The 26,986-nt window shown below is 44.9% G+C and overlaps 1 protein-coding gene across 3 annotated transcripts in view; it reads right to left on the bottom strand.

Annotated features, from left to right (window-relative positions):
* The window catches only part of URGCP (upregulator of cell proliferation), a 33,535-nt gene extending 19,952 nt beyond the window's left edge, over window positions 1–13,583 (bottom strand). The window contains exon 1 of one of the 3 annotated variants that reach the window (XM_039462038.2): window positions 13,329–13,583. Coding sequence is in view for 2 of the 3 variants with exons in the window: in XM_039462036.2 (XP_039317970.1) it covers window positions 13,329–13,342 (14 nt within the window). In the remaining variant the exon portion in view is untranslated. The remainder of the gene's footprint in view (window positions 1–13,328) is intronic. The other 2 variants (XM_039462036.2, XM_039462037.2) reach the window with 2 other exon arrangements.
* Between the last annotated feature and the right edge of the window lie 13,403 nt (window positions 13,584–26,986).

Here is a 26,986-nt window from a genome sequence, read left to right as displayed (position 1 = left end):
TGCAACCTCCATGTGTGGGTTCAAGCAATCTTCCCACCTCAGCCTCCCGAGTAGCTGGGACTACAGGTGCATGCCGCCATGCCCAGCTAATTTTTTATTTTTTATTTTTGTATTTTGTAGAGATGGGATTTTGTTATGTTGCCCAGGCTGGTCTCAAACTCCTGGACTCATGCAATCTACCTGTCTCAGTTTCCCAAAATGCTGTGACTACAGGTGTGAGCCACTGTGCCTGGCCAACAAATTAAAAAAAAAAAAAAAAAAACTTATCAAGTGTCTTCTCAAATCATAAGGGAATAGAACTAGAAATCAATAATGAGAACTCCAGGGCTGGGCTTGGTGGTTCATGCCTGTAATTGCAGCACTTTGGAAGGCTGAGGCAGGAGGATTGCTTGAGCCTAGGAGTTTGAGAACAAGCCTAGGCAACAGAAGGAGACTTCATCTCTACAAAAAATTGGAAAAATCTACCAGCCATGCTGGCTCAGGCTGTGGTCCCAGCTACTCAAGAAGCTGAGGTGGGAAAATTGCTTGAGGCCAGGAGGTAGAGGTTGAGTAAGCTGTGAAAACACGACTGTACTCCAGCCTGGGTGACAGAGCAAGACTCGGTCTCAAATTTAAACATCAACAACAAAAAAAACATAGAAAAAAAGGGACTATGTCAAACTAAAACGTGTCTGCACAGCAAAGCAAACAGCTAACAGAGTGAAGAGACAACCTGTAGAATGAGAGAAAATATTTGCACATTATTCATCCAATAACGACTGATATCTAGAATATACAAGGAACTCAAATAACTCAACAGCAAAAAAAAAATAATCTGATTAAGAAGTGGGTGCCAGCCGGGCACGGTGGCTCAAGCCTGTAATCCCAGCACTTTGGGAGGCCGAGGCAGGTGGATCACAAGGAAAAGAGATCAAGACCATCCTGGTCAACATGGTGAAACCCCTTCTCTACTAAAAATACAAAAAATTAGCTGGGCATGGTGGCACATGCCTGTAATCCCGGCTACTCAGGAGGCTGAGGCAGGAGAATTGCCTGAACCCAAGAGGCGGAGGTGGCAGTGAGCCGAGATCATGCCATTGCACTCCAGCCTGGGTAAAAAGAGCGAAACTCCATCTCAAAAAAAAAAAAAAAAAAAAGTGGGTGCCGGGCATGGCGGCCCATGCCTGTAATCCTAGCACTTTGGGAGGCCGAGGTGGGTAGATCACCTGAGGTCAGGAGTTCAAGACCAGCCTGGCCATCATGGTGAAACACCATCTTTAGAACAAAACAAAACAAAAACAGTAAAAAATAAAAAGTGGCAAAGGATCAAACAGGCATTTCTCAAAGAAATACATATAGCCAAGAAATAAATGAAAAGATGCTCAACATCCCTAATCATCAAGGAAATGCAAATCAAAATGATAAACAAAATGATATGATATCCCACTTAGAGTAGCTATTATCAAAAAACCAGGCCAGGTGCAGTGGGTCACACCTCTAATCTCAGTACTTTGGGAGGTCAAGGTGGTGGATTGTTTGAGGCCAGAAGTTCAAGACCAGCCCGGCCAACATGGCAAAACCCTGTCTCTACTAAAAATATAAAAATTAGCCAGGCATGGTGGCACACACCTGTAGTTCCAGCTACTGAGGATGCTGCATGAGAATCAATTGAACCCAGGAGGCAGAGGTTGGGGTGAGCTGAGATCACGCCACTGTGCTCCACCCTGGATGACAGGGCAAGACTCTGTCTCAAAAAGAAAACAAAACCAAAAAAACCACCCAATGCTGGTAAGGATGTGAAGTAAAGGAAACTCTCATACACTGTGGGAGTACAAGTTAGTACAACCTTTATGGAAAACCTTAATGGAGGTTTCTCAAAAACTAAAAATTAGCATTGGATTCGGCAATCCCACTACTATTTGTCCAAAGAAAAGCAAATCTGTGTGTCAAAGGAATGCCTGCACCCATGTTTAATACAGCACTGTTCAAAATAGCCAAGACAGAGAATCAGCGTAACTGTTTAGCAACACACAAACTGAAAAAGAACACATGGTATACATGCACAGGAATACTATTCAGCCATAAAAAAGGATGAAATCATATCCTGTGTGGCAACACGGATGAACCTGGAGAACCTATGTTAAATGAAGTAAGTCAGGAACAAAAAGACAAATATTGCATGTTCTCATTCATATGTGGGAGCTAAGAAGAGCACTGAGTGAATTCAAGTATAGAGTACAACTGTGGTTATTAGAGACTGGAATGCATGGGAGAAGAGATGACAGGGAGAGGTTGCTTAAGATACAAAATTGCAGCTAGATAGGAGGAATGAGTTCTGGTGCTCTGCAATACTATAGGGTGAATATGGTTAACTACAATTTATTATACATTATAGTGTCAAAAAGCTAGAAGACAGAAAGGTCAGTACTGTGTAAGTTTCCCCATACGATGGAAAATAGGGCTTCAAAACACAGCCCTAATCCTCCAGGAACTTATACTACCCTTAGGTTGGACAGATAGGGGAACAATCACTGCACAAACACTAAACAAACAAAAAACACTACAAACACATATGCTCATCTATAAAACGAGGCTGACCATCTCTGACGTGCATACCTCAGATGTGGTACAAGGATCCAAAGAGATTTACATACATCTTAAGCAAAGTTCTCTTGGATGTATCCATATATTTACTGTGGATTTATTATTATTTATTATTTATTGTGGATTTATCCACATATTCATTGCTAGGAACCTTTCTAGGAATTTAGGATACATTAATGGAGGACACAAAGGTTCTACTCTTAGATTACAATTCAGCAAGGCAAGGGGATACTGGTAATCGACAATATCCCCTATATTTAAGAAATATAGAACTTGTAGTCTCAGCTACTGGCGAGGCTGAGACAGGAGAATCAGTTGAGCCCAGGAGGTTAAGGCTGCAGTGAGCCATGATCCTGTTACTGCACTCCAACCTAGGCAACAGAGTGAGACTGTCTCAAAAGAAACAAATAAATAATTTTTTTTAAAAAAGGCTATGCTATAAGATGTTAAGTGCTACACAGAAAACAAGGCATAGGCCAAGGGCAGGTGTGCTGAGAATCGGGGTGGGAAGGGCAGAGCAGCTTGGCTGGAGAAAGGGCTGTGTTAGTACTGGTTAGCAGGAGGTGAAGGCAGGAGCTGTATGACTACCAGGGAGCAAGTACTGCAGGAATAGCCAGGGAAAAGGCCCTGACATACCCAGGGACCAACGGGGAGGCCCGAGTGGCTTCAGCAAGAGAGTGAACAATGAATAGGAAGTGGCGGCAGGAGAAGCTAGAGAAGACTCAACTTTACAGGCCACAAAAGACTATGGCTTTGGGGAGAAAGAGGAGGAGGAAAAAAAATAAAAATAAAAAACATTTTTTAAGAAAAGGTTATTCTAGAGGATGCGGTAGCCATGAAAAAGCCCCGGGTGCAGGGTGACAGACCTGTCTAGGCTGCCAGGCTGAGAATAGACTAGAGTTAACCTATGCTCAGTTATCCAGCCTTATATTCAGGAAAACAACAATGAAGGCTCAGACCTGGGCAGTAGCACCAGCAGCAATGGCATGTGGCTGGACTCTCAAAGAGCATCTGTGAAGGACTGCAACAGACTGGACAATATGTCTACAGACACGAGCCAAAATAAGTTCAAATTTTCCAGGTTCAATCAGTTGCTCCTTTCTCAGATAGGAAGGTCCGTGGGTAAAGCAAGACTTGAGCAGATCGTGAGCAAATCGGCACTGACAGGCTGGCCCGAGACCCCTACCCTTGGATATGCTAAGCAGGCACTGAGCTGGAAGGGGTTTGGAGAGCTAAAAAAGGTAATCTTTCACCATGTACAGGTGACACCACCGTCGGCAACTTCCCTAAAGACACACGCTCTACCACCTCCACCTGACACCACAGTGTACTCGCAACAAAGACAGAATCAACTTGCATTTTCTCCATAATGCAAAGAAACGATGGTGCAGGCAGACCTGGAAAAAAACAAGAGATCAACCTGAAAACTATCATAAACAATGAAAGAATACAGTAAGCCAGGGCATATAAAGTTAAAATAAATAATTTCCTTCCTATCACACAAATAGGTTAGAAACGTGGAAGGAGGGCTCCCATTTACAGTAGCAACAAGAAAAATAATACGTTATAAATGTACAACACCTATATGAGAAGAATTTTGATACTGAATCCAAATAAGACTTGAAGAACTGAAAAGGGCTGGGCACAGTGGCTCATGCCTATAAATGCAGGACTTTGGGAGGCCAAGGTGAGAGTTATCATTTGAGGTCAGGAGTTACAAAGCCAGGAAGGAGTTCAAGACAAGCCTGGGCAACACAGTGAAACCCTGACTCTACAGAAAATTTAAATATTAACTGGGCCTGGTGGCATGTGCCTCAAGTCCCAGTTATTTAGTAGGAGGCTGAGGATAATCGCTTGAGCCCAGGAGTTTGAGGCTGCAGTACACTGTAGCTTGGGTGACAGAGCAAGAAGACTCTGCCTCAAAAAAATAAAAATAAAAAATTTTTTAATTTAAAGAAATCTGTTTCTGGATTTTCAGAGGAAAGAGTTAAAAAAAAAAAGAGAGAGAGAGCCGGGCGAGGTGGCTCAAGCCTGTAATCCCAGCACTTTGGGAGGCCGAGGCGGGTGGATCACGAGGTCGAGAGATCGAGACCATCCTGGTCAACATGGTGAAACCCCGTCTCTACTGAAAATACAAAAAACTAGCTGGGCGTGGTGGCGCGTGCTTGTAATCCCAGCTACTTAGGAGGCTGAGGCAGGAGAATTGCCTGAGCCCAGGAGGCGGAGGTTGCGGTGAGCCGAGATCGCGTCATTGCACTCCAGCCTGGGTAACAAGAGCGAAACTCCGTCTCAAAAAAAAAAAAAAAAAAAAAAGAGAGAGAGAGAGAAGAAAAAAAAGATAGGCCAGGCATGGTGGCTCATGCTTGTAATCCTAGCCCTTGGCTGAAACATGCAGATCACCTGAAGTCAGGAGTTCGAGACGAGACTGGTCAATATGGTGAAACCCTATCTCTACTAAAAACACAAAAATTAGCCAGGCACGGGGCGTGGTGGCAGGCGCCTGTAATCCCAGCTACTCAGGAGGCTGAGGCAGGAGAACCACTTGAACCTGGGAGGTGGAGGTTGCAGTGAGCTGAGATCGCGCCACTGCACTTCAGCCTGAGCAACACAGTGAGAGTGAGACTCTGTCTCCAAAATATATATATATGATAATGAAAAGGTGAATTCTGTCTTAGCTAGAAAGGCTTAATTTTTTTTTTTAAGAGACGAGATCTCTATGTTGTCCAGGCCCATCTCAAATCCTGGGCTCATGTGATCCATCTGCCTCAGTCCCCCAAAATGCCAGGACTATAAGCATAAGCTACAATGCCTGGCCTTTAATATAATTTTCAAAGTCAATTCTCTCCAAATTAACCCATAAATAAATTTAGGTTCAAAACCAGTTGATTCTGTGAAAAAATATTTATAAAATAACTATCAGGAAATTTGTGAAAAAGAACAGTGAAGGACAAAACTTCCCACATAACAGAACATAATAATTTAATAATTAAATAGTCTACAATAATTTAAGGTTGTTAATGAATACACAGAGAAATCAGTAAAAGGAGATCCCAGAAATAGGCCCAAATGCAGTCAAAAATTTCATCAATGATCTAAGTGGCACTGAGTGTCTAGAACTTATTCAATCACAAAAACCCGGAAAAAAAATTAAGGTAGGTCCCTACCACTTCTTTCACCAACTGGATCTAAGATTAAGTTTTTTAGTGTCCTAAAAGAAAGTATTAGAGACTTAAAAAATTTGCACGGCCGGGCGCGGTGGCTCACGCCTATAATCCCAGCACTTTGGGTGGATCACAAGGTCAAGAGATCAAGACCATCCTGGTCAACGTGGTGAAACCCCGTCTCTACTAAAAATACAAAAATTAGCTGGGCACGGTGGCGCATGCCTGTAGTCCCAGCTACTCGGGAGGCTGAGGCAGGAGAATTGTCTGAACCCAGGAGGCGGAGGTTGCGGTGAGCCAAGATCGCGCCATTGCACTCCAGCCTGGGTAACAAGAGCGAAACTCTGTCTCAAAAAAAAAAAAAAAAAAAAAAAAATTGCACCATGAGCATATATTACTTAAAATAAAGCAACTAACAATTTACAAAAAGTCACAGTGGGCTAAGTGTGGTGGCCCACACCTAAAATCTCAGCACTCTGGGAGGCTGAGATGGGAGGATTGCTTGAGCCCAGGAGTTCAAGAACAGCCTCGGCAACATAGTAAGATCCTCTCTCTACAAAAAAAATTTCTTAAAATTTACAATAGCCAGGTGTGGTGGCATGCACCTGTAGTCTCAGCTACTCAGGAGGCTGAGGCAGGAGGACTACTTGAGCCCAGGAGGTTGAGGCCGCAGTGAGCCATGTTGGTGCCACTGCACTCCAGCCTGGGGGACTGAGCAAAACCCTGTCTCAAAAAGAAAAAAAGAAGAAGTTGGCTGGGTGCAGTGGCTTAAGCGTATAATCCCAGTACTTTGGGAGGCCAAGGCAGGCAGATCACTTGAGGTCAGGAGTTCAAGACCAACCTGGGCAACATCGTGAAACCCTGCCTCTACTAAAAATACAAAATTAGCCAGGGGTGGTGGCACATGCCGGTAATCCCAGCTACTCAGGAGGCTGAGGGAGGAGAACCACTTGAATCTGGGAGGCAGAGGTTGCAGTGAGCCAGGATCACGCCACTGCACTCCAGCCTAGGCCACAGAGTGAGACCCAGCCTCAAAAAAAAAAGAAAAAGAAAAAGAAAAAGTAAGTGACAATTCAACAAATTTAAAACAGAACCACCATGTCTGACCTAAAGTGAGAAGGATGCTCCTAGTATACAGTTAGGTCCCTTTTTTTTTAAGACAGGGAAACAGGGTCTTGAATGCAGTGGTGCGATCATGGCTCACTGCTGCCTCAAACTCCTGGGCTCAAGCCATCCTCTGCCTCAGCCTCCCAAACTGCTGGGATTATAGGCATGAGCCACTGCACTGGCATTGGATCCTTTAAAAAAAAAAAAAGAGCTCTTCTAAGTTATTCCATTTTCAGGCATTTTTTTGTTAAGCCATAATTGAAGGTATTGTCCGCTCTGTCAACACAGCTTCTTACTTATGTGAGCCATGTGAGCCTATCCTTACTTCAGCTTTATCAAAAGGTTCTGGAAGATGCTACACGTGCTCTGTGATCACAACAAAAACTACAGAATCCAACACTTTTATTTGTGCCTCAGCCACGAAATTTAAACCAGCTGTAATAATCCTGAATTGGGCCATTTTGCATTTTATCTTAAACTGCCTAGCCAAAGCTAAGAGCCCACTTCTGTATAATAGGAATAACAGTACTTATTGAACAGGTTGCTGTGAAGATTGAATAACTTAATATATGCAACAGCATTTAGAATAGGGTCTGACAGCACACTTGTTGGAAGTGGGCAGGATCTAAATTTAAAAGAACATTCTCTAGGACTGCGAAGTCCCTGCTACTTGTGTTTCTAGGTAAGAGCCCTCCCCTGAGCTGGAGAGGTCAACCGCATGGCTGTTGCATCCCATGAAGTCCTGGTGCACTCTGCCACCCATGGGCAGGTGAGTGAAGTGCGGAGAGCTGCCCTGAAGAACCAGGCACACTCTGACCTTTTCGACCCCTGCTCTAGTTCTCCCACATGTCCAGTGCGGGGAACACTCTGGGTGGCTGCTGGCTTGTTTGGCAATCCCACGTTCGTGGGCAGAGAGCCAGTACAAAGTCTCAGTCCTGCTGGCAAATCTATGTCCCTTCTGCAGAAGTCACAGCAGCTACTGAGCAAGATAAGGGTTCGCTAGACTTCTCCCAAGAGCAAAGATACATCTTGTTTGAGTTCTTAATGCTTCCTTCTCAAAGTGTGGTTTACGGGGCCCCCTTCCTCTCCTTCCCACGCGTGGCCAGAGGACCCATCTTTCACCCAGTGTAGAGGGCCTATGAGCTCGGGCTGTGGCCTGGCCCATTCAGACCAGGATGGGTTGCCAGTGGAAATGATGAGCCCTTCCCTTCCCACAAAATGACAGTGGTGTGACAGAGAATCTTCCTGGATAGCGAAGACAAAAGGTAAAAAGTAAAGGTGCTTTTGATGGTCAATGGATGTTAATGGGGGTGCTTTCAGCTACCAAGATAGATGATTCCTTGACAATTCCCAGGGGCCGAGCTGTTGTTCCTGAGAGGCATAGCCAGGAGGGTGGATGAGGTCTCCAGCTGAATGTGTAAAGGAACAGTGGGCTGGGGGAAGGACCTGAGGAGATCGCAGGGGAGGAGGGAGGAGGGGCGGAGAGGAAAGAAGAGGAGTGAAGAGGAGAAACGGAGAAGGAAGAGAGCAAAGGAAGAGAAAAGGGATGGGGGAGGGGAAAAGGTAGGAGAGGATGGCAGAGAGGGAGGAGGAAGGGGAAGAGGAGGGGCGGGAAAAGGCCAAGGTCCACGTGCGCTCCCTCCTCAGGCAAGGACCACTGGCCATGGGTTTGCTGTCCAGTGACGGCTTCTCCTCTACCCCAATTAGCCACACATTCCTGGGTTTCAATCACTCAGTCACCTCATCCACTACCATGAGTCCCACCTCTATATAGCCAAGCATTCTCCATAGCCCCAGTCAGAACTCACAGATCCTCCCACCCATTCTCTGCCCAAGCTCCTCCCTTCTAGGGCAGGTCTCACTCCATTTCTCCTGGCCAGACAGGGACCATATTTTCTGAAATAAAGAGCTGGGGCGTAGGAGTTTAGCTATGGAAATCAACTGTTACTCACTTGCTGTTACCAACTGAATCAAAGAAACAAACTAAGTATTTCTAAGGGAATATAGGGGTCAGGGATGAAGTTTCTATCTCTAAAGACCAGATAAGGCTGGGCGCAGTGGCTCATGCCTGTAATCTTTGCACTTTGGGAGGCAGAGGCAGGAGAACAGCTTGAACCTGGGAGGCAGAGGTTGTATTAAGCTGAGATCACGGCACTGCACTCCAGCCTGGGAGACAGAGTAAGACTCTATCTCAAAAAAAAAAAAAAAAAAAAAGGGGGGGGGGGTAAACAAAGATGCCATTAGCATCCTATTTCTTGAGTCAATTATTCCATCATACAGGCAAAACTTTTCATGTATGATGTCATTGTGTTGGGAGGTATAGAGAATCCTCAAAATCTGGTGGTGGCGGGGAAGGTGGTAAACCATTTAAGAGGATCATTGGGCAGCATCAAGTTAAAACTGGCAGAAAAGGCAAAAAAAACAATAGTCAAGCCCTCTGCTCATGCAGTCCAAGTCTTTGCATATACTCTATATATCTAGAGACACAGATGGGCAGCATTATCTTAGAGAAAATCGGGGACATCCTTAACTGAATAATATAACCATGCCATGGAATATTATATATCTGTCAAAATGTAGGTAGACTGGGAACTGTGTAATGTGCTTGTAATTCCAGCAATTTGGGAGGCCGAGACAGGAGGATGGCGTGAGCCCAGAAGTTCAAGATCAACCTAGACAACACAGTGAGACCCTCATCACTATTAGATCAAACTAGGCAATATAGTGAGACCCTCATTGCTATTAGATCAAACTAGGCTATATAATGAGACCCTCATCGCTTTTTTAAAAAAAAGAGAGAGAAAATGCAGGTAAAACAAACAAACAAAAAAATGTATATGGATCCGTTCCTTGTTCTGGCATGGAAAGAATTTCAAGCCATATTGTTGGGCAAATAAAGCAAGCTGCAGAACAGTATGATAGCATTTACGTAAAAACAGAGCAAGGAACAAACTTAGTATGCAAATGCAAGGAAAACATCTGTCAGGGCACCCACCAAACTCAGATGGGAGGGAGGAGGGACACTAGTTGTTTCTGTAAAGCTGTCTCTCTGATAAGAATAAGTGACTATTTAAAATCTTTTTAAGACTTTTTCCCTAGCAAGCAGACCAAAAAAAAAAAAAAAAAAAGATTTTAAGACCAGTGGTCTATGAAAAGTCTATTACACTTGATCTTTATTTTGTGTTTTTCAAATTATCCCTCAGTAACAATTTGAAAAATATAGACTTTGCACAGACAACCCAGGTTAAAGAAACGTGAGGAGCTGTATCTAGTGTAGCTGGAAATGAAAATCTGGAAATTCAGGATGTATAGTTGTAACATTGTTAAGGATAAGAGCCCCTTTGAAAATCTGTTGAAAGCTACAGACCTGCTCCCAGGAAAATTACACAGAACTCCCAATGCTGCATACAATTTCAGAGAACAAAGGGACTCCCCAGAAGCCCATCCATGAATCATGGAGCCTAGGTTAAGAACTTCTGATTCAGACAACAGTTAAAGCCACTAAAACAGATGTGACCATGCAGAGAACGTGTGCTGGGGCTACTAGCAGAGACGGATTACAGAGCCCAAAGAAACCCCAACAGTGAAAGAGCAGGCAGCGGAGTTGACAGACTAAAGACCTAGGCAGCTGTGAGACAGCCAGGCAAGGGGCAGAGACAAGAGATGGGCTGTTGAGTGAGGCCAGTTCAAGAGAGGGCAGATGGTAGCATGAGCTGCTCCATGTCTTGTGCCCTCTCTGCCACCTCTATACTGCTGTGTAACGTGGATTCTCTGAGAGCTCCACAAGTGCAAATCATTTCATTTACCTTCAGCAAGTGCTGGGCAGTGAGTCCACAAAGAGGGTCAAGGTCCCATGGTCTAGTCCCAGCCTCATCCTCTGGACTTGTCTCCACTTAGCTCTAAACACACTGGGCCATGGGTGGGGCATTTCTCAAATATTTAGCACAATGCCTGACAGATTCATAAGGTCCTCAAAAATGGTCAGCATTTCTTCTTTCCTTCCCAATTCATGGAGACTATGACTCACCCAGGCCGGATCATCGCTCCCTTCCCATCCCTGCCCTATACCTCTGGATTCGTACACCTAATGCAGTAGCTTTAATGTTTGCAAGCTGGCTGACTGAGACAGCCCTCAGGGTCTCAGGAAGCACTGTCTTCCTAGCTAGACTCTGATCTACCAGGGACGCCTGTAGAAGTGGACACTTAGGAGCTATGTCTGGCTGGGCGCGGTGGCTCAAGCCTGTAATCCCAGCACTTTGGGAGGCCGAGGCGGGTGGATCACGAGGTCAAGAGATAGAGACCATCCTGGTCAACATGGTGAAACCTCGTCTCTACTAAAAATACAAAAAAGTTAGCTGGGCATGGTGGCGCGTGCCTGTAATCCCAGCTGCTCGGGAGGCTGAGGCAGGAGAATTGCCTGAACCCAGGAGGCGGAGGTTGTGGTGAGCCGAGATCGCGCCATTGCACTCCAGCCTGGCTAACAAGAGCAAAACTCCGTTTCAAAAAAAAAAAAAAAAGGAGCTATGTCTGGCAATGTACATAATGTGCATAGTTTTCCCCACCAAATGAAATAAAGCACCAGTCATGTGTCACGTAACAATAGGGATACATTCTGAGAAATGCATCATTTGGCAATTTGGTCCTCGTGCGAACATCATAGGGCAAACTTACACAAACCTACATGATAGGGCGAACTACGCACGTAGGCTATATATGGTACAGCCTGTTGCTCTTTGGCTACAAACTTGTACAGCATGTTACAGTATGAAGAGGCGACTAATACAATGATAAGTATTTGTGCATGGGACCACTGTATCATGTAGTCCTCCATTGTCATTATGTGGTGCATGACTTGTATACTAAAGGTTTTGAGACCTCAGCTTTTGCAATGGATATCCCTCAGAAAATTACAGATTACAAACTGTAGATTCATGGGGGTCACATAAATAATTAGAACCGCAAATATCAACCACCACCAGCTACAGGGGTACAGCATAAGCCCTATTGGCTCACAGAAATACCAGTGCAGCATGAAGTCCAGCTCTGACCCATGTCTACAAAGCAGTGTACTTGGGCACCAAATGCACCACGATTTTTTTTTTTTTTTTTTTAAAGCTTCATTCAGGGCAGTCCCACACAGGTTCAGTCACCCTCAGGTCGCCTCCAGAAGGCTCTACCTCACCCTTTCCTGACAAGTGGGAAAAGAATGCTGCAGGACCTTGAACCCCTAGGTCAATCAGCCTGGCCTTCCCAGGGCTGGTTCCCTGCTTACTCTATTTGAGCTCAAAGTGCTGGGTACTCAGCGGGCAATGAAAAGTCCTGGTCCCGGAAATGACCACTGCCCCAAAACCTAGAAAGACAGCAGGCGAGATTCAAATTCAGCTTGCTTCATTCAGGTACACTGTACTGAGCCAAAACACCCCAGGGCATGGCTCATGCCTCCTCTAGAGGAGGCATAATATCCATGATCCCCGCCGCACAGCACCATGTCCCCCCCTTACCCCGCTCCTGCCCCTCAACACACACCTGTAAAGCTCTTTGGGAACTGTAAAGATGCACTCTGAATGCTAGCACAGCCACTAGGTCCAAGACCCTCTGAATGATGGATAACAGTCAAAGAAGAATTTTAACAACTAAAGCGATGACCTTGAGCCTAATTTCATTCTCTGTAAAACGAACATGTTGGACTGTCATTCCCAGATTTCAGCACTAGTAAAATTACTAAAACAAAAAAAATAATAATGAATTACTGAGGTTTTAGTTTGCCAAGTGAGATTTTTTTTTCCCAAAAATTACAAACTATGTGTGTCACCATCATTTCCTAAAAGGAAAAACATTTTAAACCACAAAAGTTGAAAAGAGGTAGTATCAGAATAAGCGCAGGCACCCCAAGGCAGGCCGGTAGGCAACGGCCCCGACCAAGGAGATCCCGGAGTGGCTCTCGGGCTCTCAGCAAAGGGTCTGCATCTGCCCCGATACTGACATTCTGGGTACGTCTCAACGACGCGGCAAACAAGCGTCCACTCCTAACGCGAGCAAGTTTAAAACCCAGGAACAGAGATGCCAGGTGCCGGAGTGAAGCCTTTCCAGGCCTCCGCGGGTTGCCCCGGGCCGCGGCAAGGACCCGCACCCTGGTTCCCCAGCCGCTCGCCGGGCCCTCGCTCCCGCTGCCCCCCGGCGCCTCCCGGCCTCTCGCCCTCCCCGGATCTCCTAGGCCCGCGTACCCCGACCCCCGCACCCCGGGGGGGCCGCTGTCCTCGGCCGGAGCCCCCGCCCGCCCCCCACGCCCGCCCGGCCGCGTCCGCCCAAGGTCGGCTCGAACGGGCCGTGGGCCCAGAGGGCCTGGCGGGCGGGGGCGCCCCCGGCTGGGTCCAGGCCGCGTCCGAGACCGGGGCCGGCAGGCCGGAGCCGCTCCGGGTCCCGCTCCCGTTCCTGCCGGCAGCCGCGGGGGCGCGGGGCCTGCGAGACGGCACTCACCCGGGCGACGCCATGAGCGCAGCGAGGTCTCCGCTCCCGCCTCCTCCGCTTCCTCCGCGCGGCCGCGGCTCGGCGCCGGGGAGGGGCCTGGCCCGCCGGCCGCCCGCCCGCTCCGGGACGCGCTCCAGGGATGGAGGTGGGGTGTGGTGGGCCCCGGGTCCCCTTGGAGCAGCACGGGGGTGGCCCGGACGGAGTGGGGGCGGGGCGGCCCAGGTCCGCCCGCAGCCCGGAGCCCGCCCAACGCCCACCTGCCCAGGTGCCCGGAGGCCGGAACTCGTCGGGCGGTGCCAAAGCTGCAGGATAGCCTGCCCTCGGGCCACAGACGGCCCCAGGGCCTTACTGAAGTCCACACCTCTCTGTGATTGGAGTTTAATTTCTGTAAGACAAGCCTTTTCTTTAGCCCTGGAGCATAAGGCGTTATTAGGAAGCAAAACAATAACTTTCCTACTTCTTAATTGCAGTGTTGTGTTGGACAGTTGCGGGCCTGAGACTGTACCTATTGTAAAATATGTGTAAGGTGGCCTTGTGAAGCTCTAAGCAATGCAAAGCCATTTTATTATTCTTTACATTGTGTTACTAAGTAAAAATAATAAGTCTGCAGTTCCTCCAGTGAGGCTTCACAGCTTCTCCTACGAGTTATGAGTCCTTAGGCAGGTAGATTTTTGAGCTTCAGTTCTTGTCTCTGCAAAATGAGTTTCCAAAAATGATCCAAGTGAAAATGCTTAATAAAAACTCTGGACAATGTAAATCATTGTTGATAGCATTTTTGGTGTTACATTAAATATCATTGGCCGGACACAGTGGCTCACGCCTGCAATCCCACCACTTTGGGAAGCGGAGGCAGGAGGATCGATTGGGCCCAGGAGTTCAAGATCAGCCTGAGCAACATACTGAGAGGACCCCCTGCCTGTCCCGCTCCCAGCTTATTTTTAAAAATAAAATTACAGTTAAAAAAAATTAACAACCACTATTTTAAAATGTTTACTACTAATAAGAATACAAGACAGGGCCGGGCGCGGTGGCTCAAGCCTGTAATCCCAGCACTTTGGGAGGCTGAGGCGGGTGGATCATGAGGTCAAGAGATCGAGACCATCCGGGTCAACATGGTGAAACCCCGTCTCTACTAAAAAAATACAAGAAATTAGCTGGGCATGGTGGCACGTGCCTGTAATCCCAGCTACTCAGGAGGCTGAGGCAGGAGAATTGCCTGAACCCAGGAGGCGGAGGTTGCGGTGAGCCGAGATCGCGCCATTGCACTCCAGCCTGGGTAACAAGAGCGAAATTCCGTCTCAAAAAAAAAAAAAAAGAATACAAGACAGCAAAGCAGTGATTAAAATCTTAGCTCGGTAGCACTGAAGTGTCCTTTGATATGATTTTAAAAACAACAACAACAACAAAAAAAAAAAAAAAAAACAAAAACAAAAAAACCACCTTAGCTCTGAAGCCAGAATACCTGTATTGGAATCTGGGCTCCACCAATTACCAGCTCTAGGAGCCCCAGCAAGATAGAACCTTTTCAGGGCCACAGTTTCTTATTTGAAAATTAAGGCTAAAAATAAGTCCCTTCTTCTCTGTGAAGATTAAATGAGTTAGTATTTGTAACCATTTGTAACTATTTTTAAATGTTTGTTAACATTGTGTGAATCATGGTCCCTTTTCCTCCTGGGAGAATCCAGTCAATGTTTCTGAGCCTCCTTCAGTAAAGAAATTCGTAACAGCTGCCTTGAGTTCAGAAGATAATTGATGCTCTGTAAATAGGAGCTGATAAGTAAAGCCAAGGGAACTTATGACACCCAAAATAAGAACAAATCCAGAAGGACCAGGGTTAGGAAGAGTTTGAAGAGTGGGAAATCCTAAATCTTAAATGCCTGATTCAAGGGAGTAATGAAATGAAGGAGATCAGACTAAAAGAGCTTTGAGCTTTTTTTTTTTTTTTTTTTTTTTTTTTTTTTTTGAGATAGGGTCTTAAGAGTGCAATGGCAAGATCTTGGCTCACTGCAACTTCCATCTCCCAGGTTTAAGCAATTCTCCTGCCTCAGCCTCTCAGTAGCTCGACCTACAGGCACTCGCCATCATGCCCAGCTACTTTTTGTATTTTTAGAAGACACAGGGTTTCATCATGTTGGCCAGGCTGGTCTTGAACTCCTGAAATAAGCATTCTTTTTAAAATAAGTAATACATGTTTACTGACATAAAATCTCCTTCCTAATGTTGGGGTTCAGAAACCAATAACCCCCAAATATGGCACTTTTACATGCTGAACTGAAGAAGCCTCAGGTCTTTCTGACCTCCCTGTCCACTGGTTTCTCCCAAAACACGAGATGTCTTTACTGTGTAAAGTCCAGACCCTCTAAGAACAACTGTTGTTCTTGCCCTCTTTGTAAGACCAAGAATGTAACCACACCTGAAAAGACCTTTTCACAGCATAGTATACAAGTTAATCTCTGTGCTCTGATCCATTCCTTCTCCCTAGTAATCCTTTATTGCCCCTCAGAAGATTTCCTCTTTCTCACTCCCATAAGTTATTTTGCCAAGATAGTCTATAAGCTTCTGAACCCTCTTGGGTGGTGGGAAATCATTCTGTAATTCTCCCTGTGTACACATTAATAAAATTTGTATGCCTTTCCTCCAGTTAATCTCCTTTTTGTGAGCTGATTTTTCAGTAAACCTTCAGAGGGCAAGGGGAAACTTTCCCATGGCCCCTACACTTAACAATGAATTTTAGCATCCCACTGTATGGTTAGACCATCATGTTTAATGAACCCCCTAATGCTGGACATAAATATTGCTGCCAGGATTTCATTATTATAAGGAATGTGAGCAACAAATATCCTTATAACCAAAACGTCCCATAAACACCAATGATCATTTTCTTATACCAAATTTTGAAGAGTAGAATTTCTAGCTCAATAGGATATCAGTATCTTAAGGCTCTTCTGATACATAAATACTCGGTGTATGTGTATACCTACACATATACACAGACATATACACTAATATATATATACACATATATAAATACAAAATACACATATAAACATATTTATACATATACCTGTACACATATATATGGATATATAAATACAGACACAATATATATAAACACACACATGTAGATTGTCTTTCCAGCAAAATCACCCACACTGATAGTGCTAGTTTTCCAAAACACTGTATAAATTTTACAATTTTTCAAAATCATTGCCAATTTCATAGGTTAAAAACCAGTATTTTAGGCTCGGTATGGTGGTTCAAGCCTGTAATCCCAGCACTTTGGGAGGCCGAAGTGGGTGGATCACTTGAGATCAGGAGTTCCAGACAGCCTGGCCAACATGGTGAAACCCCAACTCTACTAAAAATACAAAAATTAGCTGGGTGTGGTGGCATGCACCTGTAGTCCAGGCTACTCGGGAAGCTGAGGCAGCAGAATTGCTTGAACCCAGGAGATGGAGGCTGGAGTGATTGCAGCCACTGCACTCCAGCCTGAGCAACAGAGACTGTCTCAAAAATAAAAATAAAAGATAATAAATAATAATAATAAATAAAATTGGCCAACACTATGCCTCATGCCTGTAATCCCAGCACTTTCGGAGGCCTAGGTGGACAGATCACTTGCGGTAAGAAGTTCAAGACTAGCCTGGCCAACATGGTGAAACCCCGTCTCTACTAAAAATAAAATAAAATAAAATAAAAAAAATTAACTGGGCAAGTTGGTTGGCAAGCGCCTATAATCTCAGCTACTTAGGAGGCTGAAGCAGGAGAATCACTTGCCCCCAAGTGGTGGAGGTTTCAGTGAGCCGAGACTATGTCATTGCACTCCAGCCTAAGCAACAGAGTGAGATTGTCTCAGAAAAAACAGTAACAACAACAAAAAACATAGCCAAGCATGGTAGTAAGTGCCTGTAATCCCAGTTACTCAGGAGGCTGAGGCAGGAGAATGGCTTGAATCTGGAAGGCAGAGGTTGCAGTGAGCTAAAATCAGCACTGCACTCCAGCCTGGGTGACAGAATAAGACTCTGTCTCAAAAAAAAAAAAAAAAAGAAAGAAAAAGAAAAGAAAAAGAAAGAAAGAAAGAAAGAAAAAGGTCCAGGTATGGTGGCTGATGCCTGTAATCCCAGCACTTTGGGAGGCTGAGGCAGGCAGATCACAAGGTCAGGAGTTTGAGACCAGCCTGGCCAATATGGTAAAACCCTGTCTCTACTAAAAACATAAAAAATTAGCTGGGTGTGGTGGTACACGCCTGTAGTCCCAGTTACTCAGGAGGCTGAGGCAGGAAAATAGCTTGAACCTGGGAGGTGGAGGTTGCAGTGAGCCGAGATCATGCCACTGCACTCCAGCTTGGGCAACAGAATGAGACTTTGTCTAAAAACAAAAAATTTACGAGCCAGGCACAGTGGCTCACACCTATAATCCCAGCACTTTGAGAGGCTGAGGCAGGCAGATCACGAGGTCAAGAGATTGAGAACATCCTGGCTAACATAATGAAACCCTATCTTATTAAAAAAAAAAAAAAATTTACAAAAGAACCCATTGAACAGTATTTTTGCAAGCTGGTGGACTAGGAAGCTCCAAGCTCTCCCTTCCCTATGAAAACAAGGAGAATACTAGAAGCTGCCTGACCCAACTTTGTAGGAGTTCTGGAAAAGTCAACTACAGCAACTAAGCAAACACTCAAGCAAGAAAAAGCCATCTTTACAACATTAGGGAAGTTTTGTGGCATTTTTTACTCGCCATTCTGAATCCCTTCCCTGGTGTGGTGGCTGACTTGGTCCTCAGCAGGTAGCAGCCTATTTCCCAGATCCCCCTCTTTTGTGCCTTTGAACAACAAGGAACAGAACAGACCTTATTTATACATTACCTACCCTATAAGAAACAGTTAAGGGAGTCCTTCAAATTGTAATGAAAGGATGCTGGACAGTAACTTGCTACAGTATGAGATGCAAAGATGTCCACTAAAGATAAATACACAGTCAAATATAAAAGCCAGTATTATTTAATTTTGGTTTATAACTCCACATTTTATTTTCAACAAGACTTAAAAGACGAATGCATAAAAAGTAATTATAAATTTTAAATCTACATTATTGGATATACAATATATTGTAACATCAATAATATGAAGAAGAGTACAGAATGGTATGAGCTGGCAAAAGAGGTAGTTTTTATATACAATTGAAATTACATTGTTGTAAATTCAAATTAGATTGTTACAACTTTAAGATGTTGGCCGGGCGCGGTGGCTCAAGCCTGTAATCCCAGCACTTTGGGAGGCTGAGGCGGGTGGATCACAAGGTCGAGAGATCGAGACCATCCTGGTCAACATGGTGAAACCCCGTCTCTACTAAAAATACAAAAAATTAGCTGGGCATGGTGGTGCGTGCCTGTAATCCCAGCTACTCAGGAGGCTGGGGCAGGAGAATTGCTTGAACCCAGGAGGCGGAGGTTGCGGTGAGCCGAGATCGCGCCATTGCACTCCAGCCTGGGTAACAAGAGCAAAACTCCGTCTCAAAAAAAAAAAAATAAATAAATAAAAATAAAAATAAAAATAAAAATAAAAAAACAACTTTAAGATGTTATATGTAATCCCCATGGTAACCACAAAGGAAATGTCTGTAGAATATACAGATAAGTATATATGAGAAGGGAATCACTACAAAAAGTCAACTGAACACAAAATAAAGCAGTATGTCTTCTTTTGTGTTCTTTCAAAGAAATGAACAAAAATACTATAAGACTTATGAAAAATAAACAGCAAAATGGCAGTAGTAAATTTCTTATCAGTAATTACTTTAAATTTAAACAGATTAAACTGTCCAAACAAAAGGCAGAGACTGGCAAATGGATTTTAAAAAACACAATTCAAATGTATGCTGGCTATAAGACTCACTTCAGATCTAAAGATACAAATAAGTGGAAAGTAGAAGTATGGTGAAAGACATTCCAAGCAAATAGTAATTAAAAGAGAACTCGGTTGGCTATACTAATATAAGACAAAATAGACTTTAAGTCAAAACCTGTTACAAGACTGAGTGGTGGCAATATGCCTGTAGGCCAAGCTACTCAAGAGATTGAGGCAGGAAGTATACCTTAAGCCCAGGAGTTTGAGACCAGCCTAGGCAGCCTGTCTTGGCTGGGCATGGTGGCTCACCCCTATAATTGCAGCACTTTAGGAGGCCAAGGTGGGCAGATCATGGGTCAAAAGATTGAGATCATCCTGGCCAACATGGTGAAACTCTGTGTCTACTAAAAACACAAAAATTAGCTGGGGGTGGTGGCATGTGCCTGTAGTCCCAGCTACTTGGGAGGCTGAGACAGGAGGATCACTTGAACCCGGGAGGCAGAGGTTGCAGTAAGCCAAGATTGCACCACTACGCTCAAGCCTGGGTGACAAGAGTGAAACTCTGTCTCAAGAAAAAAAAAAAAAATTCTGTGTCTAAGAATAAACAATTAAAAAAAAAAAGACACTCTGTTATAAGAGACATATAAGGAAATTGTAGACTGGGCATTGTGGCTCACACCTATAATCCCAGCACTTTGGAGGCCAAGGCATAAAGATCACTTGAGGCCAGGAGTTCAAGACCAGCCTGGGCAACATAGTGAAAACTAGTCTTTTTCTTTCTTTCTTTCTTTTCTTTCTTTCTTTCTTTCTTTCTTTCTTTCTTTAATTCTGAGACAGGGTCTCTGTTGCCCAGGCTGGAGTGCAGCAGTGCAATTGTGGCCCACTGCAGCCTCAACTTCCAAGTTCAAAGTGATTCTCCCACCTCAGACTCCCAAGTAACTTGTACTACAGGCATGTGCCACCAGGTCTGGCTAATTTTATTATTATTATTATTATTTTATTTTGTAGAGACAGGGTTTTCCCATGTTGCCCAGGCTGTTCTCAAACTTCTGGGCTGAAGTAATCACCTGCCTCAGCCTCCCAAAGTGCTGGTATTACAGATGTGAACCACCATGCCTGGTCCCATTTTTTAATTAAAAATTTACACTATAAGCCTGTAAGATAAAAAAAAAAAAGAAAGAAAGAAAGAAAGAAAGAAAGAAAGAAAGAAAGAAAAGAAAAGAGAAAAAAGAAAACAGTTTACACTAAAAAAAATGTTTTAAGTCCCAGCATGGTGGCTCACATGACAGCCCTTTAATCCCAGCACTTTTAGAGGCTAAGTCAGGGAGATCACTTGAGCCCAGGAGTTTGAGATCAGCCTGGGCAACATAGTAAGACCTCATCTCTACAAAAAATAAACACAAATAGCCAGGTGTGGTGGTGCATACATGTAGTCCCAGCTACTCAGGAGGCTGAGGTGGGAGGATCTCTTGAACCTGGGAGGCTGAAGATGCAGTGAGCCAAGATTTCACCACTGCACTCCAGCCTGGGTGACATAGCAAGACTCTTTCTCATAAAAATAAATAAATAAAAAGGGCATTACACATTGATAAGAGTCAATTCACTAAGAAGACATAACAATGATAAACATGTATGCACCAAAGATCCCCAAAATCTATGAAGCTAATGTTGACAGGATTAAAGAGAAAAAATACAGACTTCTACAATAATAGTTGGAAACTTCAATACCCCACTTTTCAATAATAGAACAATCAGACAGAAGAACCATAAGGAAACAGAAGGCCTGAACAGCACTATAAGTAAATTGGACCAGCCAGGCAAGGGGGCTCACACCTGTAATCCCAGCACTTTGGGAGGCCAAGGAAGGTGAATCACTTGAGGTCAGGAGTTCGAGACCAACCTGGCCAACGTGATAAAACCTCATCTTTACTAAAAATACAAAAATTAGCTGGGTGTGGTGGTGCACGCCTGTAATCCCAGCTACTCAGGAGGCTGAGGCAGAATTGTGTGAACCCAGGGGGCAGAGACTGCAGTGAGCTAAGATTGAGCCACCGCACTCCAGCCTGGGCAGCAGAGCAAAAATCCAAAATCAGGAAGTGTAAGTCCTCCAGCTTTGTTCTTTTTAAAATTGTTTTGGCTATTCAGAATCCCTTCAGATTCCCTATGAACTTTAGAATGGGCTTTCCATTTCTGCAAAAATGCATTGAGGTTTTGATAGGGATTACATTGTATTTGCAGACCACTTTGGGTAATAGTAACATCTTAACAATATTATCTTCTAATCCATCACATAGGATGTCTTTCCTTTTATGTATTTATTCTTTAATGTTAATTTTGTAGCAATTTGTATGACTCCCTTCAGCATTTCTTGCAGGACCAGTCTAGTGGTAATGAATTCCCTCAGCTTTTGTTTTTCTGTAAATGTCTTAATTTCTCCTTCATTTTTTTTTTCTTTTTCTTTTTTCTTTCTTTTTTTTTTTTTTTGAGAAAGAGTCTTGCTCTGTTGCCTAGGCTGGAATGCAGTAGCATGATCTTGGCTCATTGCAGCCTCCACCTCCTGGGTTCAAGCAATTCTCTTGCCTCAGCCTCCCGTGTAGCTGGGATTACAGGTGTGTGCCACCATGCCCAGCTAATTTTTGCATTTTTGGTAGAGATACGGTTTCACCCTGTTGGCCAGAGTGGCCTCGAACTCCTAACCTCAAGTGATCTGCCTACCTTGGCCTCCCAAAGTGCTGGGATTACAGGTGTGAGCTACCATGTCCAGCCTCTCCCACACTTTTGAAGGACAATTTGCTAGATAGAAGATTCTTGGTTGACAGTTATTTTTCTTTATGCACTTTAAATTTATCACCCTACTGCCTGTTATCCTTAAAAGTTTCTGGTGAGTAATCTGCTATAATCTTATTAAAGAGCCCTTAAACATGATGAATCATTTCTCTCTTCACACTTTCAAGATTCTCTCTCTGTTTTTTGGCTTTTGAAAGTTTATTTTATTTACTTTTGAGATGGAATCTCTCTCTGTTGCCCAGGCTGGAGTGCAGTGACATGATCCCTTCACTGCAACCTCTGCCTCCTTAATTCAAGTGGTTCTCCTGCCTCTGCCTCCTGATTAGCTGGGACTACTGAGGTACATGCCACCACACCCAGCTAATTTTTGTATTTTTAGTAGAGACAGGTTTTTACCATGTTGGCCAGGCTGGTCTCGAATTCCTACCCTCAAGTGATCTGCCTGCTTTGGCCTCCCAAAGTGGTGGCTCATGCCTGACCTATTTTATTTTTTATAGAGATAGTGTCTTGCTCTGTCACTCAGGCTGGAGTACAGTAGCATGATATCAGCTCAAGATGATTTCTTGGGCTCAAGCAATCCTCCTGCCTCAGCCCCCTGAGTAGCTGGGACTATAGGTGCTTGCCACCACACCTGGCTAATTTTTGTATTTTTAGAAGTGGGGTTTTGCCAGGCTTTTTTTTTTTTTCCTGGTGTCATAATTCGGATCAAGCTGGCTTTTAAAAGTTTAATTTTATGTGCCGGGATTACAGCTGGGTGCGGTGGCTCACACCTGTAATCCCGGCACATTGGGAGGCCGAGGAGGGTGGATTGCTTGAGCCCACGAACTTGGGATCAGCCTGGGCAACATGGTAAAACCCCATCTCTAACCACCCTCAAAAAACAAATTTAGCCAGGCATGCTGATGCATTCCTGTAGTCCTAGCTACTTGGGTACCTGAAGTGAGAGGATCTCTTGAGCCTGGGAGGTGGAGGTTGCAGTGAGCCAAGATCATACTACTCCAGTCTCAAAAAGAAAAGAATTTAATTATGTGTCATTGTGGGTCTCTTTTGATTTCATCTCACTTATGTTAGAGGCATTTGAACCACAGCAAGTCCATCTTGAATAAAGGCTGAGTAAGATGAGGCTGAGACCTACTGCGCTGCATTCCCAGTTGTGTTCCTCAGATTTGGTGATTTCCATTGTCCTATCTTCAAGTTCACAGATTCTTTTCTCTGTTCAAATTTGCTTTGAATCCCTCCAGTGCATTTTTTACTTGTTGTTATACTTTTCAGCTCCAGAATTATTTTTTGGTTTTCTTACAGATACTACTGATAGAGACAGGAGATGGCCATATGCTGCACAGGTCTTGTGCACAGGGTAACTTGCCTAAACATGCCCATGGTGAAAAATTCCATCCCAAGACATGTACAGCAAGAGAAATCAATGTCGAGTGTCTCAGACTAAGGGCCTGCATGCGCACTGAAAGGATGGGGTGGAGCCACCAGGAATTCGCCCCTTATGCAGGAAAAGGAGCTTGGTCTCTTCGGCTCACATGTGTTGGCTTGGTATTCAACCCTTGAGGTGGGAGCCTGCTGGCAGGACCCTCTCTTTTTTGCTAAGAGCTTTCTTTTAATAAATTCCACTCTTTTCACCTTCCAATGTGTCTGTGTGCCTAATTTTTCCTAGTTGTGAGACAGGAACCCAAATTTTAGTGGAGCTAAAGAGCAAAAAATCTTGCATCATTTTGGTGGCCCATACAGGGACATGAGGAGCGGAGGGTAAAATGCAAGCCAAAAAAATATGTTTCCCTTTCCTTTCCACACCTTCTTGTCCTCGGACTTCTTCTGAGGATAGAGGAAACTGCACCTCCTCACCCCATTACTCTCAGAAGTCGGGAATGTCAGCCTTGGTCCAACCCAGCCTTTTCTATGGCATTTGCCTTCTTCTTGCAGGACTGTGATGGCACCTATCTTTTCTTTTACAATATTAGGGGTGTTCCATCCCTACCCCAATGGCTGCAGGTGCATGCATGGAATGGACAAGCAAGTGGTGGCTCCCTGCCCTCTGCCCCTCCCAGCTGGGGCTGGGACTTGTGGCCCAAGGGACCTGTGCAACTGGCTGAAGCTAGCTGGCCAGCATTCCACAGACCTTTAAGTCTTCCCCTCCTCAGGCTAAGGGGTCCAGCTCAGTCTGAACCCCAGGGTAGAAACGGCAATTAAAAGTTTATCTGTTGGAGAAACTCATTTGCATAAGAATAAGAGGTTTGTTCCCCAGGCATCTTTTTCTTTTCTCCATCCTGTCAGCAGTTAACACAGCCCTGCATTTAAGCTGTTTTTCTCTTCCTTTTCTCCACCAGGTCATGAGTTGGTAGGCCGGTGCAAAAGTAGTTGCAGTTTTTGCAATTACTTGGAATGGCGAGGACTGTGATTGCTTTTGCACCAACCTAATAACACAGCCCTGCAAGTAGAGGGGGGCTTCTCTATGCCAGAGGCTTTTTTTACTTTTAGAAGATGTTTTACTAGGCCAGGATCCCAACTCACAAAACACCCTTTTCTCTCCTTTGTTGGAGAAGGACTCAATTCCACAGCTTCACCTTAGCATTAAGCTTATGATAAGGAGTCCATGCAACATCCTGGGATGGTTATTTTGTCCCAAACTGAATTCCAAGCTTCTGGTCAAAGTCCTAGGAAAGAAAGCTGGATCTGAGGGATCCAGAGGCACAGGATAACAGAAGTTAAAAGGCAGAGCATTGGTAAGCATGACTAATTTCTGCTGATTAAACTAAGCCTCTTGTTTCACAGATAAAAGGTCATGCTAGTATCGATGGCATAAATGACATCTAGAGAACGCAAAGGCTATTGACAGCAGAGGAGATAGGGCATATACAAGTAAGAGCAGATAATCCCACTCCCCACCCTCCCCCATTAACATGGGTGAAAGCCACTTTGACACCCATGGGCAGCACCCTGTCATGGTTCTTGGGAATCAGGGACAAAAGAAAGAGGGATGCCTTGCTTTCTCTCCCTCACGTACCCCAGGTATTCGCTAGGAAGAGAAGGGTACCAGGGATGCCTTGCTCCCCTCTTTCTAGATGAGTAGCCATTCATCTTTTGCATGCATCCTGAGTCGTGGGGCTTTGAATAAATGCCCTCTTATTCCTTTCTCCTCCTCTGTCCTCTCTTTACAGATGGGTGGTTGTGTCCCTATGCTGCAGGATGCTCTCCTAGGATGTATTCACCAAATTGGGAGAAGCTAATTTCCCAAACCTTAAACTGGTTGGCTTAGGATTGAGCTCAGTGGGGAGGGAACCCAGAAGCCTGACATATCAACAAAAGGGTAGGGTTTTTTTTTTTGTTTTTTTTTTGTTTCTTTAACCAGTCATGATTTTGGCCTCCCTCTACCTGTATAAACTGGAAAGGGAATAATAGGATCACTGTTTGTATTATCTGTAAAGTTTTAATTAATAAAAAAGGATTTGTAAGGTTGGTCTTAAGCTGTAGCCAATCTGGTGTGCTCTGCATGTCTCTCTGTATGGTTCTGTTAGAAAGAGGGGTACCTTAGGATGGGATGCAGGTCTAGGACTCCAAAGGCCTGCTGTTAAAGCCAGCTCAGCAAATTGGTCAGTGCAAACTTTGCTGCAGCCCTCTATAATTCCTACAACACAGTAAGACCCTGTCTCTACAAAAAATAAAAAATTGGCTGCAGCTACAGCTACCTGGGAAGCTGAGGAGAAAGGATTGCTTGAATCCAGAAGGTGGAGGCTGCAGTGCCAGCCTGGGCAACAGAGAGAGACTCCATCTCAAAAAAAAAAAAAAAAAAAAGGAAAAGAAAGAAAAAACACGGCTGGGCACAGTGGCTCACGCCTGTAATCTTAGCACTTTGGAAGGCTGAAGTGAGCGGATCACTTGAGGACAGGAGTTCTAGATCATCCTGAGCAACATAGCAAAACCTTGTCTCTATTAAAAATACAAAAATTAGTTGGGTATGGTGATGGGTGCCTATAATCCCAGCTACTCAGGAGGCTGAGGCAGGAGAATTGTTTGAACCCAACAAGCTGAGATTTCAGTGAGCAGAGATCACACCACTGCACTCCAGCCTGGGCAACAAAAATTTTTTGAGATGGAGTCTCACCCAGTCTCTGTCACCCAGGCTGGAGTGCAGTGGTGTGATCTCAGCTCACTGCAACCTGCGCCTCCTGGGTTCATGTGATTTCCAGCTATTTTTTGTATTTTTAATAGAGATGGAGTTTCACCACGTTGGCCAGGCTAGGCTTGAACTCCTGACCTCAAGTGATCCACCCACTTTGGCCTCCCAGAGTGCTGGGTTACAGGAATGAGCCACTGTACCCAGTTCGCCCAAAAAGGATTTTTTTTTTTTTTTTTTTTTTTTTGAGACGGAGTTTCGCTCTTGTTACCCAGGCTGGAGTGCGATGGCGTGATCTCGGCTCACCGCAACCTCCGCCTCCTGGGTTCAGGAAATTCTCCTGCCTCAGCCTCCTGAGTAGCTGGGATTACAGGCACGTGCCACCATGCCCAGCTAATTTTTTGTATTTTTAGTAGAGACGGGGTTTCACCATGTTGACCAGGATGGTCTCGATCTCTCGACCTCGTGATCCACCCGCCTCGGCCTCCCAAAGTGCTGGGATTACAGGCTTGAGCCACCGCGCCCGGCCGGGATTTTTTCTTTCTTTTTTTTTTTTGAGACAGAGTTTCGCTCGTCACCCAGGCTGGAGTGCAATGGCACGATCTCGGCTCACCGCAACCTCTGCCTCCTGGGTTCAGGCAATTCTCCTGCCTCAGCCTCCAGAGTAGCTGGGATTACAGGCACGCGCCACCATGCCCAGCTAATTTTTTGCACCTTTAGTAGAGACGGGGTTTCACAATGTTGACCAGGATGGTCTCGATCTCTTGACCTCGTGATCCACCCACCTCGGCCTCCCAAAGTGCTGGGATTACAGGCTTGAGGCACCGCGCCCGGCCTAAGGATTTTCTTAAAAAGCACTCAGCTTAATTAAAAGTGGATATCCGACTGGCCCCGGGCCCTAAAGCCACCAAG

Source organism: Saimiri boliviensis, chromosome 10 (genome assembly GCF_048565385.1).
Source record: "Saimiri boliviensis isolate mSaiBol1 chromosome 10, mSaiBol1.pri, whole genome shotgun sequence".
Lineage (NCBI taxonomy): Eukaryota > Metazoa > Chordata > Mammalia > Primates > Cebidae > Saimiri > Saimiri boliviensis.
This window is presented reverse-complemented; position numbering and strand designations above follow the sequence as displayed.